We start from the raw sequence: 12,804 nt of genomic DNA on the forward strand, positions 1-12,804 counted from the left end.
GGACGCTATAAAGGTGTGTCCAAACATAGTCAACCGTGCGTCGATCGACGAGGAAAATACATGTTGTCGAACTTGTCGAAGCAGTGAGGATGTGTCAGTTGACATCGATTGATGGCCGGTCGACTATGTGTGGACACATCCTTAAAATGAGTAGAATAATTTGATGTTTTTCCCACAGAAGTTTCCCAAAGTGTACCTATAGTCTGCCTCGGTGATTTGAACACTTATATTGGAAATAAATGTCCAGGAAGGGACGCTATAAAAGTGTGTCCAAACATAGTCAACCGTGCGTCGATCGACGAGGAAAATATATGTTGTCGAACTTGTCGAAGCAGTGAGGATGTGTCAGTTGACATCGATTGATGGCCGGTCGACTATGTGTGGACACATCCTTAAAATCAACCACAGTGGTGCAGTGGTTAACGCGGTAGGTCGAAGTAAGTCATAAGATTTACCAGAGTGTACTAATCGTGGAACGACTTTTATGGCAAGTTGACAAGCACTCCTGGCAAGCACACTATTAAAATCTCCCTAAATTCCCTAGTTATTTGTAGGATAAGGAAAGTAAAAAGAGACTCGAACTTAGAATACACCTTTTTAGTCTGACTTCATCATGTCCACATTTTGACCAAATTTTGAGGTTAGGATCTAGTATAGGTTTGTCTACGCTTTTAACATGTCCCATAAGATTTTTTTTTCCTCATGAACGCCATCTTGTGACGACATCACTAAAATACCCCATTCCCTGATCTATGTTCCCGTTTTATTTCCCCTTTGTTTAGACTACGAGTAACGAGAGTAAAGGGACTTTACAGTCTCATTTCGGTAGTACGAGTATAAACAGGGTATATTCTATTCTATGTGTTGCAGAGATGTTCGTCATGGAAGAGTCACAGGGGGAGGAGGCGGCTGAGGACAATCACGTGGAAATCCTCCTGGAGCAGCTCGAGGATCAACAGTGGCTGACTGACGAGGCTCTGGACTTCGAGGACGAAACCGCCCCACACGAGCCACCTTTATCGACCAATGAGCTTCCCTTGCCGTCACAAAGCTACAAGCACAAGCTTCGCTCCCACGAGTCGGTCGAAGTGAGGAAGAGCGGAGGCGAGTCTTGTCGGGTAAGCAATGTGCGAGGAACATTCCGAAAACAATAATTTGTAGAAAATAATTTCAGTGGGCTGTAGACCTCAATGAAAAGTTCCTACGTTATCAAAATCTTTTTTCAAATCTCAAATCATAAAGGAGGCATTAGAATATAATTATTTAGTAGTGATTTAATGAAGATTCTCTTAGATCAAACTATTTTTCAAGGGTTTAACAGTTCTTTTTTTCAAATCTCAGACTATAAAGGAGATATTAGTAATGGAGATCGATCTCTTATAGGTACCTTACATGATGGAATTCCGGATTTTCTGATTTTTCATCATCATTACTTGGAAATAATGACATTACTAATGATTGTGTAAGGTACCCATTAGATTTAAACTTTTGTCAGGGATTTAACACTTGTTTCATTTTTTCACTTTATCAAAATCTTTTTCCAAATCTAAAATTATAAAGGAGGCGCTAGTAACAAAGAATATATTGAAGATCCTCTTAGATTTAATTCATTTAATATTTTTTCGAGAGTTTAATGACTTTATCAAAATCTTTTTTCAAATCTCAGACTATAGAGGAGGCACTAGTAACAAAGAATATAATTATTGAAGATGCTCTTAGATTTAATATTTTTTCGAGAGTTTAATGACTTTATCAAAATCTTTCTTCAAATCTCAGACTGTAAAGGAGGCATTAGTAATGGAGATCTTTTTTGATTTCAACTATTTTTAAGGGTTTTATCGTTCTTATATTCAGTTTTACCGTTCTTATATTGTATCAAAATCTTTTTTCAGATCTCAGACGTGAGTGTAGAATCGCTCATCTGGCTGTCACACAGACTTGGCCCGGTTCTGACTGCGCGGTACATCACACGTAATCTACTGCGCATGCTCTCTCTATGCTATATGGGCAGAGACAATCTCCAGGCTGGGGATGACGGACGACTGAAAGCAGACGTCAATGCTGTACCAGTGCTCGACACCCTTACTTCAATAGCAGGTGAGTGGGAGAGGGTTGTAAATTTGGTTCCCTTAACTCTCGGATTAAGCGATCTGATTGGTTGATTTTTAAATTTCAGCCAATCAGATTGCTTAAACCGAGTTTAAAACTTAAACGGAGTTTAAACTCACTTTGTAGCCCCCGGCTAGGCTTACCAGACGTCCACTTTTCGGTGGACATGTCCTCCTTTTTATATGTTTGTCCTCCGTCCGCCAGCCTTTTTAAAATATAGCAAAATGTCCGCCTTTTTGAAGTTTCAGCCTCAAAAACCTAAATTACTTAATGTATCGTTTTCCGTTGAGAAGAGGTCGTCAGGAATTAGCAAACTGTTTAGCTAAATTTCCTCGTGGTTTGAGTTGTTTATTTTAAAACAGATGTTTTAACTGTACGATTTTTCTTTTAGTTTGGTAATTGTTAATATGTAAGTATGTAAGGCTGTTATTTTTATTTTTAATTTATTCTTTTTTCTTCTTGAAGAGTTTTGGTAGATGGAACTGAAACTTCAAAGGTCTTATCGTCCCTAAAGCGAAGAGAGAATTAAGACAGGATAGGTGAAAGCCAGCCAGTCCGAGAATAAACCTAATCTGTTTCGGAAATCCACGCCGCGCCGGACAGGAATCGAACCTGCGACCTAGCGCTTAACGCAAGGCAGGCGCGCTACCCTCCAAGCTAACTAGGCTGGCTTAGTGAGCATTAATGATTTCGCCCTGGGCGGGAATAGGGGATCGAACCCGCGACCCGTACCACCAATTTAATTCTGTTTACATTTCAGGTCTATACGGGGAACAGTTCATCGTGCTTCAATACATTCCTCATGTGGCTGAACTTATTGCTCTGTGTAAACGCACCCGTGTGTCTGCTAACCTAGAGGGGGGCCTAGTGGCTAGTATGGCCCTTCTGAAACACACCATCCCCTATCTAGCTGTGACTACTCTCACTGAAATCATGCAGGTTAGTAATACTTATTAGCTTTTATACTGCTTGCATAGGACTGAAAAGTCCCTTTAGTTCAGCTTCAGCAGTAGGCTACTACTATTAATGTGGTCAAATTCTCAAACTATATTGAGGATAAAATTCCATACCTGGGCTGAAATTCAACCCGCCCTCCTGTTTCCCAGGCGAGCGTCTTGACCACTACACCACCGAAGCAAGTAGTGGTTCTCTTCTGGCCCATCTGATGAGGGACATTCATTACTGCGAATTAAACCTAATCAAGTCCAAATGGAAGATGGAAGCGACTTAATTAGGTCAAGCAGTTTTTTTTTTTATCAGAAACTTGGTCATATTAGCTCATTCTCCCACAAAAAAGCTATACCTACAATTTACTGCCCCTACTAATGTATTACCTGTTTCGTGCCCCCAGGACGTCCTCTGCAAAACCATCCTCCATCCTTGCATTCGTCTCCTATCGTCCACCAAGGTGCTGTTTCCCAGTGGCTCCCTATCCCGCAGCTGTCTAGCGGTCAAACTCATCGACTGCCTCTACATGCTGTCCCTCAGGATACCTAATAGGCAGATTCTACTGGTGGTACCTCCTCTGCAGAGGTTTTTCCAGGCGTTCGATAAGGTGCAGAGGTTGAAAATGTCAATTGGGATATTTGCCAGCCTAGTTAGCTTATTTGGTAGCGCGTCTGCCTTGTAAACTCTAGGTCGCGGGTTCGATTCCCGCCCAGGGCGGATTTTATCCTGAACAGATAGGGTTCGTTCTCGGAACGGCTGGCTCTCTTATTCTGTCCTCTTCGATTTCGGGATAAGACCTTGACAGTTACAGTTCTCTCTATCACACCTATTAAAAAAGTCTATTATTCCTCAAAGGAATAAGTTTGTAAGAAATAAAACACTGATGATAGCGTAACAGCCGAAATGGATCCATGTGTCGTTAAATTAACATTTGCCAGCCTAGTTAGCTTATTTGGTAGCGCGTCTGCCTTGTAAACTCTAAACTCTAGGTCGCGGGTTCGATTCCCGCCCAGGGCGGATTTTATCCTGAACAGATAGGGTTCGTTCTCGGAACGGCTGGCTCTCTTAATTTAACCCGCCCTCCTGTTTACCAGGCGAGCGTCTTGACCACTACACCACCGAAGCAAGTAGTGGTTCTCTTCTCGCCCATCTGATGAGGGACATTCATTGCTGCGAATTAAACCTAATCGAGTCCAAATGGAAGGTGGAAGCGACTTAATTAGGTCTAGGTCTAGGAAGCAGTTTTTTTTTTTTAATCAGAAAGTTGGTCATATTAGCTCATTCTCGCACAAAAAAGCTATACAATTTACTACCCCTACTGATGTATTACCTGTTTCGTGCCCCCAGGACGTCCTCTGCAAAACCATCCTCCATCCTTGCATTCGTCTCCTATCGTCCACCAAGGTGCTGTTTCCCAGTGGCTCCCTATCCCGCAGCTGTCTAGCAGTCAAACTCGTTGACTGCCTCTACATGCTGTCCCTCAGGATACCCAATAGGCAGATTCTACTGGTGGTACCTCCTCTGCAGAGGTTTTTCCAGGCGTTCGATAAGGTGCAGAGGTTGAAAATGTCGACTGGGACCGTGGGTGCTGTGAGTTCTGCTGTGGAGACTCTGGTAAGTGCTGCACATTTTGTCAACGTCTTTTTTTTCGCATGTAATGAAGTATTAAACCAGGAATACCAAGATTCATCAATCTTCTCATAGAAAGAAAATAGCATAAAGGACTTTTTTTGTGGACCGATTTTTATTTATAATATCCTTATCCTGTAGTAATGTAGTACATTAAATAGAGTGCCTGGCTACCTGCAATCTTAAGGCTCCCCCTCCTTTATTGTTAATAATATTAGACTGTTGAGTGGAAGGTTATTACCAGGTGAGGGAAAAGCCCGGGACGGGACGTTCTCTACCACCTAACCTTTTTTTTCCTACCTTGGAACTGCTTTCGCAAAACTTCAAGGCCACTCTGCAAGTCCAAGGCCTAACCCTTAGAATTCTGCAGTACGGTGAACTTCTTGAAAATCTCATTATTATTTTATTTTTTATTGGGAGCTATTTACCGAGGGAAACTATAGGAAAATCTTTACTCAAATGGTTTCCCCCGTACAGGATCAGGAGCAAGGTCATCACCAGGTGAGGGAAAAGCCCGGGACGGGACGCTCTCTACCACCTAACCTTTTTTTCCTACCTTGGAACTGCTTTCGCATTACTTCAAGGCCACTCTGCAAGTCCAAGGCCTAACCCTTAGATTCTGCAGTACGGTGAAATTCTTGAAAATCGCATTATTATTTTATTTTTTATTGGGAGCTATTTACCGAGGGAAACTAAAGGAAAATCTTTACTCAAATGGTTTCCCCCGTACAGAATCAGGAGCCAACCAAAATGAAGAGCTCCATCGAGTTGCTGCTGAATCAAGATGATCTCAAGGGTAACGAGTCTGCAGAGAGCATCTCAGTAATAGTAATGGAGGTCCTCTTAGATTTAAACTATTTTTCAGGGGATTGGGATTTACAGTTCTTTTATTTTATCATTTTATCAAAACCTTTTTTCATGACTAAAATTATAAAGGAGGCATTAATATCAAATAGGCTATTAGATTTAACACTATTTCACAGTGTTAACTATGTATTTGTCAGGTGTTTTACAGTTCTTTTATTTCATCACTTTGTCAAAATCCTTTTTCAAATCTAATAGTAAAGGGAATCTTAGATTTAAACCATATTTTAGGGCTTTCCCATTTCTTATACCATTTTTTTTTTCAGATCTCAGACGTGAGTGTAGAATCGCTCATCTGGCTGTCACACAGACTTGGCCCGGTTCTGACTGCGCGGTACATCACACCATGGCTGAAAAGGTCCGCCTGTCAGGTCTACCTGATGAGCACACACACTATCAGATAGACCTGACAGGAGGACTTGATCGGGTGTACCTGTTAGTGAGTGGCTGGCCTAAGCAGAGTAACCAGGTAATAACACTTCAAGTTGAAGCACCGTTGAACATGGTTATCACTGGAGTTAAGCATCGTTGAGCGGGGATAGTACCTATTTGGATGGGTAAGAAATTTTTAACTCTCTAAAATAATAGCACATAGCTACTTCTTTATACGGCTTGAAAAGGTCTAAAGCAGATGCGAGAGGAAAAATGGCCTAATGGTCAAAGATCCCGACATTTGCAACATACATACACATACACTTCAAGTTGAAGCACCGTTGAACATGGTTATCACTGGAGTTAAGCATCGTTGAGCGGGGATAATACCTATTTGGATGGGTAAGAAATTTTTAACTCTCTAAAATAATAGCACATAGCTACTTCTTTATACGGCTTGAAAAGGTCTAAAGCAGCTGTCCCTAATCTTTTTTCATTTGTGAAGGCGCCGCGACCCCTTCACTATATTGTATGTGACCAACTCGTAGGTGTAGGTACCTGACCCCCAGTTTGGGAATCGCTAGACTAAAGAGTACCTCAAGAGGACCATTACGGTTATCAACTGCTCACACACAAGTAGGACTGAAGTCCCTTTACCCAAGCAGTAGGCGACTACTATTATTTTGTGGTCAATTTTTCAAACAATATTCAGGATAAAATTCCATACTTCGGCTTAAATTAAACCCACGCCCTCCTGATTACCAAGCGAACGTTTTGACTACACCACCGACGAAGGCTAGTAAGGAATTTCGTTTTACACAAATGCCGTTAACCCTGGAGGTAAAGGGACTCAGTTTCATACCTATAACTTTAGGTAGTTTTAATAGGGTCTTTCCCTCACACGACAAAAAGGGTGAGCAAGACAATACTACTCCTGTTTCTTCTTCTAATGTGTTAATCATATGTCCTTCCCTACCTACACTTAGATAAATTCCATGACCTCACTTGGACCAACCATGAATGCTGCACACCTGCACACTTGATAAATTGCCCTGCCGTGGAAGCTAGCAGTGATATTGTAGGAAAATATTGGGACGCGCGTAGGAAAATTGGGTGGAAGAGCTCACTGTGTGAGAATCCTGCCATAAAGCCTTAAAAAAAAGAAAATGGCCTAATAGCTAAGTCCTTTGCATTTGTAAACAACACCAACTTGGACCAACCTCCAGGTTCGATTTTTTTCTTCTTCTAATAGAAAAAAAGCGTAAAATGAAAACAAAGGTATCTCTTGATTAATCTGGACATTTATTATAATAATGAGAACAATTTTAGTATCAAATGAAACATGAAAAAAACTTAAAATTAAATTTACTCATCTACCTAGAGTTAAAGGACAAATACATTCCTACAGAATTTGACCATTTGAAATACACATGTTTAGGTAAAATGTGTACCGGGATGTTGGGTTAAGTCAAAATCTCATGCTGAGAAACCATTCTATGTTTTCATGTCTCTTTATTAAGTTTTTTTTCCTTGAAAATGGCCTAATAGCTAAGTCCTTTGCATTTGTAAACAACAACAACTTGGACCAACCTCCAGGTTCGATTTTTTCCTTCTTCTAATAGCACTTCAGCTATTCTAAGTTTGATGTCTTGACCTGGATTCGAACTACCTCCCTCCAGATCGGAAGTCCACCGTGCTAACCACATCTTATATTTGACAGGGTGACGGGTCCGCCATCACAGCTCCTCAATGGACCTACACATATCATCGTAAGTCAGTCCTGTCTCTCTCCTTCATAGAACGACTGCGGCTTGTAGCATCCTGTGATTCTGTCATACACTTCTGGGACCCTTGGGTGGCCTCCTCAATGGACCTACACATATCATCGCAAGTCAGTCCTGTCTCTCTCCTTCATAGAACGACTGCGGCTTGTAGCATCCTGTGATTCTGTCATACACTTCTGGGACCCTTGGGTGGGTCGACCCATTCAGGTAATACCATTAGGAGCGTTCGTGGCCAAATATAATAATGACATAGAAAGATGATGAGCTGGACTTGCACTCCGGAAGTGTCGGGTTCCATTCGAGGTGGAATCGAACTCGTGATCTGGCGCTTACAAGGCAGGCGCGACCTTCTAAGCTAATTAGATTGGCTGTTATATATTACTCTATTCCTATAAAATAGGTAATGCGGAATTTAGACAATCTATCTCTTGCTTTTTTTTTCAAAGAGATTTGATAGAGGGAAGTGTAACTACAAAGGTATTATCGTCCCGCAATCGAAGAGAGAAGGAAGATATTATATAGGAAAAAGAAAGTCGTTCCGAGAACAAACCTTATCCGTTCAGGATAAAACGCGACCTTCCAAGCTAAGTAGAATGGTTGTTTTATATTACTCTATTCCTAAAAAATAGGTAATGCGGAATTTAGACAATCTATCTCTTGCCTTTTTTTTTCAAAGAGGTTTGATAGAGGAAAGTGTAACTGCAAAGGTATTGTCGTCCCGCAATCGAAGAGAGAAGGAAGTTATTAAATAAGAAAAAGAAAGTCGTTCCGAGAACAAACCTTATCCGTTCAGGATAAAATTTGTCTGGGTGGAATCGAACCCGCGACCTAACGCTTACAAGACAGGCCTACCTTCCAAATTACTCTATTGTTATTACTCTATTCCTATAAAATGGGCAAGTAATGAAAAATTTTTGTCTGGGTGGAATCGAACGCTTACAAGACAGGCCTACTTTCCAAATTACTCTATTGTTATTTCTCTATTCCTATAAAATGGGCAAGTAATGAAAAATTCAGACTTGAGGAATTGCGATTTGATATTTTGGTGTTCCACACATAAGGCCATGCTGCTTAGCGTGTAAATACATATTTTGGTAATTTTCGCTGGAATATGACCACTGTCTCCAAAAGACAAAATATCTCTAAATTCCTATCTTTCCATCCTCAGGTTCTGGAAAAGCTGGGCCCCGTCAACACACTGAAAGCTCTCCCCGCTCCTCATAGTTCTATATTAGCTGCTACTACTGACCCCGCACTACGTCTCATTGATGCCAGAACCCCAAACCCGAGTTCCTATGAGTTTAAAATCTCCATCAATCCTATTGGTAAGTGGTCCGCCATGATGGCCCTGTGGTGAAGGGTAATCAGGATCAAACAACAAGGATAACCAGCCAAGGACTTTTTTTTTCAAAGGGTGTAACATCATTGTATACCTGCAAGGGTCTTTTACCCTCCCTGGTTAGCCGAGTTTAAAATCTCCATCAATCCTATTGGTAAGTGGTCCGCCATGATAGCCCTGTGGTGAAGGGTAATCAGGATCAAACAACAAGGATAACCAGCCAAGGACTTTTTTTTTTTCAAAGGGTGTAACATCATTGTATACCTGCAAGGGTCTTATACCCTCCATTTGCCAGCCTAGTTAGCTTATTTGGTAGCGCGTCTGCCTTGCAAACTCTAGGTCGCGGGTTAGATTCCCGCCCAGGGCGGATTTTATCCTGAACAGATAGGGTTCGTTCTCGGAACGGCTGGCTCTCCTATCCTGTCCTCTTCGATTTCGTCCTACTTGGTAGCTCTGGGATTCTAGGTACCTATGACTCTAAAGTCACCGTGCAAAAACTCTCAAACCTTCTGCCACGGCTCATGGTGTTTCAGATTGATTTACTTCTTGGATGGTATTTAGTGGTTCTTGGATAGCTATCGGCCAGGCCTCTGGTGTTCTCACTCTACTGGATTTAAGAACAGGTATGTATTCAACATATTGTTTCATTAGTAAATGGTTTCTTCAATTTCTTCAAATTACATTGATCCCAAGGGCAGAGACAACCTAGGCCCTTGACAAATGGAGTGTGCCTGAGGGCATGTGATGTGTTCCAAATTCCAATCCACTCGATCCCATGAAAAACTCAAATCCTAGTCATTGGTGAATACCTGCCTCGATAACGTAGTTGTTAAGGGGCTCGTTTACTAAGTAAAGGATCCAGGTTCGAACCCTAACCGAGGCGTAGAATTCCATGGTATTTTGATAATTTCACTATAACACACCAGCCTAGTTAGGTTGCAAGGTAGTGCGTCTACCTTGTAAGTGCTAGGTCGTGGGTTCGATTTCCGCCTGGGGCGGATTTTATCCTGAACGAATAATGTTCGTTCTCGGAACGTCTGGCTTTCTTCCGTCCTGTCTTCCTTCTCTCTTCGCTTTCGGGACGATAAGACCTTATCAGCTACAGTTCTCTTTATCAAACCTCTTAAAATAATGATGATAATATTAAAGCTTGAACCTCTAACAATTCAATATTTTCTGTTCTCGCAGGTACAAGTTTAGCGTCGTGGAAAGGTCATGAAGGGGAGATCCTTCAGTTGGTAACCGCTGACGATGGCACTCTAATATCTTCCTCTCTCGATCAGACCATATCTGCGTGGCCTTCTCGCAGGTACAAGTTTAGCGTCATGGAAAGGTCATGAAGGGGAGATCCTTCAGTTGGTAACCGCTGACGATGGCACTCTAATATCCTCCTCTCTCGATCAGACCATATCTGCGTGGCATACTAATGATGGCAGTCTAAAGTGCAATATACAAGGCCCTACGGAACCTGTGCACTGCCTTAGTGTTTACAAGGATCAGGTGAATGAGGGTCGGGGGTTCGATGCCGAGCTTTAGTAAAAAATAATTGAGAGGTTTGACGCTAAAATGACTTCTAACCTATCCTGTCTTCCTTCTCTTTTCGCAAGAGGTTTGACAGAGGGAACTGTAACTGCTAAGGTCTTATCGTCCCGAAATCGAAGAGAGAAGGAAGACAGGATAGGAGAAAGCCATTTTTTGCTTTCGGGACGATAAGACCTCAATAGTAACAAGTTAGAATTCCCTCTATCAAACTTCTTCAAATAATAATACAAGTTCAGCCCGTTGCAAAATTGTGACAATTATACGCGTATTTTTTAGAGAGGTTTGACAGAGGGAACTGTAACTGCTAAGGTCTTATCGTCCCGAAATCGAAGAGAGAAGGAAGACAGGATAGGAGAAAGCCAGCAGTTTGACGCTAAAATGACTTCTAACCTATCCTGTCTTCCTTCTCTTTTCGCTTTCGGGACGATAACACCTCAGTAGTAACAAGTTAGAATTCCCTCTATCAAACTTCTTCAGATAATAATACAAGTTCTGCCCGTTGCAAAATTGTGACAATTATACGCGTATTTTTCTTTAGAAGTTTTCTTTCATATTAGGAAATATTAGGGGAATGGAACATTGCCTGGCACTGTATTATTTCCCTATACCCAGTATACCCTACCATTACTTAACACCTGAAATTTGCGAAAGGAAAAGACGACTTACCTTCTCATCTCAGTCTCATACTAGTATTCTATTATCTTACCAACCGCAGTGGTGTAGTGGTTGTAGTGGTTCGCGCGGTAGACTTCGGATCTGGAGGTTGGTGGTTCAAGTTAAGTCATAAAGTTTCACCTGAAATTTGCGAAAGGAAAAGACGACTTATCTTCTCATCGCATCCTATCTCAGTCTCATCCTAGTATTCTATTATCTTACCAACCGCAGTGGTGTAGTGGTTCGCGCGGTGGACTCCGGATCTGGAGGTTGGTGGTTCAAGTTAAGTCATAAAGTTTAGCCTAGTGCATTAAGCAGGGAACGACATTTTTGATAAGCATTTATGCTAGGCTGGCTACGCGTATTTTTCTTTAGAAGTTTTCTTTCATATTAGGAAATAGGGGAATGGAACATTGCCTGGCACTGAATTATTTCCCTATACCCTACCATTAATTAACACCTGAAATTTGCGAAAGGAAAAGACGACTTATCTTCTCAGTCTCATCCTAGTATTCTATTATCTTACCAACCGCAGTGGTGTAGTGGTTAGCGCGGTGGACTTCGGATCTGGAGGTTGGTGGTTCAAGTTAAGTCATAAAGTTTAGCCTAGTGCATTAAGCAGGGAACGACATTTTTGATAAGCATTTATGATTAACACAATTAAAATTCCAATACCATTATCTTCCTGTTTCGTCCACAGATCATTTCCTCGACCACAGCCAACAGACTGGGCAGTCACAGTCTCACCGATCTCTCATTCTCCTGCACCAAGCTAAGGTCTGATAGTTTCAAAGGCATAGTAACCACCATGACTCTAGTACCGTTGAATAAGCTATACCATTATCTTCCTGTTTCGTCCACAGATCATTTCCTCGACCACAGCCAACAGACTGGGCAGTCACAGTCTTACCGATCTCTCATTCTCCTGCACCAAGCTAAGGTCTGATAGTTTCAAAGGCATAGTAACCACCATGACTCTAGTACCGTTGAATAAGCTGTTGCTCCTGGGTGCTGACTCTGGTAATATTTCGCTGTTCTGCTAAGGCCAGCCAGTCACTATCAGGTAGAATTGACAGGTATGGCTGAAAAGGTCCGCCTGTCAGGTCTACCTGATGAGCACACACACTATCAGATAGACCTGACAGGAGGACTTGATCAGGTGTACCTGTTACTGAGGGGCTAGCCTAAGCAGAGTAACCAGGTAATAACACTTCAAGTGAGGAGTTCATAGGGGCATTCAAGGAACATAAAGGACAGATAGGAGAGTCTTTGATATTGATTTTGTGGAGGTGTTGAGCCAGACATATGCCTGAAAAGGTCCGCCTGTCAGGTCTACCAAATGAGCATACACACTATCAGATAGACCTGACAGGAGGACTTGATCAGGTGTACCTGTTAGTGAGGGGCTGGCCTAAGCAGAGTAACCAGGTAATAACACTTCAAGTTGAAGCACCGTTGAACATGGTTATCACTGAAGTTAAGCATCGTTGAGCGGGGATGGTACCTACGTGAATGGGTAAGAAATTTTTAACTCTCTAAAATAATAGCACAGAGCTACTTCTT

At 41.9% G+C, this 12,804-nt stretch overlaps 2 protein-coding genes and 2 long non-coding RNA genes across 4 annotated transcripts; all 4 read left to right on the forward strand.

Moving 5' to 3' along the window:
• Nucleotides 1-376: 376 nt before the first annotated feature.
• LOC103521810 (WD repeat-containing protein 81-like) lies at nt 377-5,675 on the forward strand. The gene is made up of 8 exons (XM_026832366.1): nt 377-437; nt 871-1,118; nt 1,893-2,097; nt 2,870-3,048; nt 3,461-3,706; nt 4,405-4,671; nt 5,419-5,508; nt 5,670-5,675. The coding sequence occupies exons 1-8, from the start codon at nt 377-379 to the stop codon at nt 5,673-5,675; spliced, it is 1,302 nt and encodes a 433-aa protein (XP_026688167.1).
• Nucleotides 5,676-5,907: 232 nt separating this feature from the next.
• On the forward strand, nt 5,908-6,829 carry LOC113472555. The gene is made up of 2 exons (XR_003394817.1): nt 5,908-6,170; nt 6,388-6,829. It is a non-coding gene; the product is annotated as an uncharacterized LOC113472555 (long non-coding RNA).
• A 952-nt stretch (nt 6,830-7,781) lies between these two features.
• Nucleotides 7,782-8,921, forward strand: LOC113472553. The gene is made up of 2 exons (XR_003394816.1): nt 7,782-7,913; nt 8,875-8,921. It is a non-coding gene; the product is annotated as an uncharacterized LOC113472553 (long non-coding RNA).
• Nucleotides 8,922-9,595: 674 nt separating this feature from the next.
• On the forward strand, nt 9,596-12,435 carry LOC113472572 (WD repeat-containing protein 81-like). Its single transcript, XM_026832370.1, has 4 exons — nt 9,596-9,668; nt 10,355-10,545; nt 11,942-12,048; nt 12,212-12,435. The coding sequence occupies exons 1-4, from the start codon at nt 9,596-9,598 to the stop codon at nt 12,282-12,284; spliced, it is 444 nt and encodes a 147-aa protein (XP_026688171.1). The 3' UTR covers nt 12,285-12,435.
• The last annotated feature ends 369 nt before the right edge of the window (nt 12,436-12,804 follow it).

The sequence above is a fragment of the Diaphorina citri genome, unplaced genomic scaffold, assembly GCF_000475195.1.
Source record: "Diaphorina citri unplaced genomic scaffold, Diaci psyllid genome assembly version 1.1 scaffold76, whole genome shotgun sequence".
Classification (NCBI taxonomy): Eukaryota; Metazoa; Arthropoda; class Insecta; order Hemiptera; family Psyllidae; genus Diaphorina; species Diaphorina citri.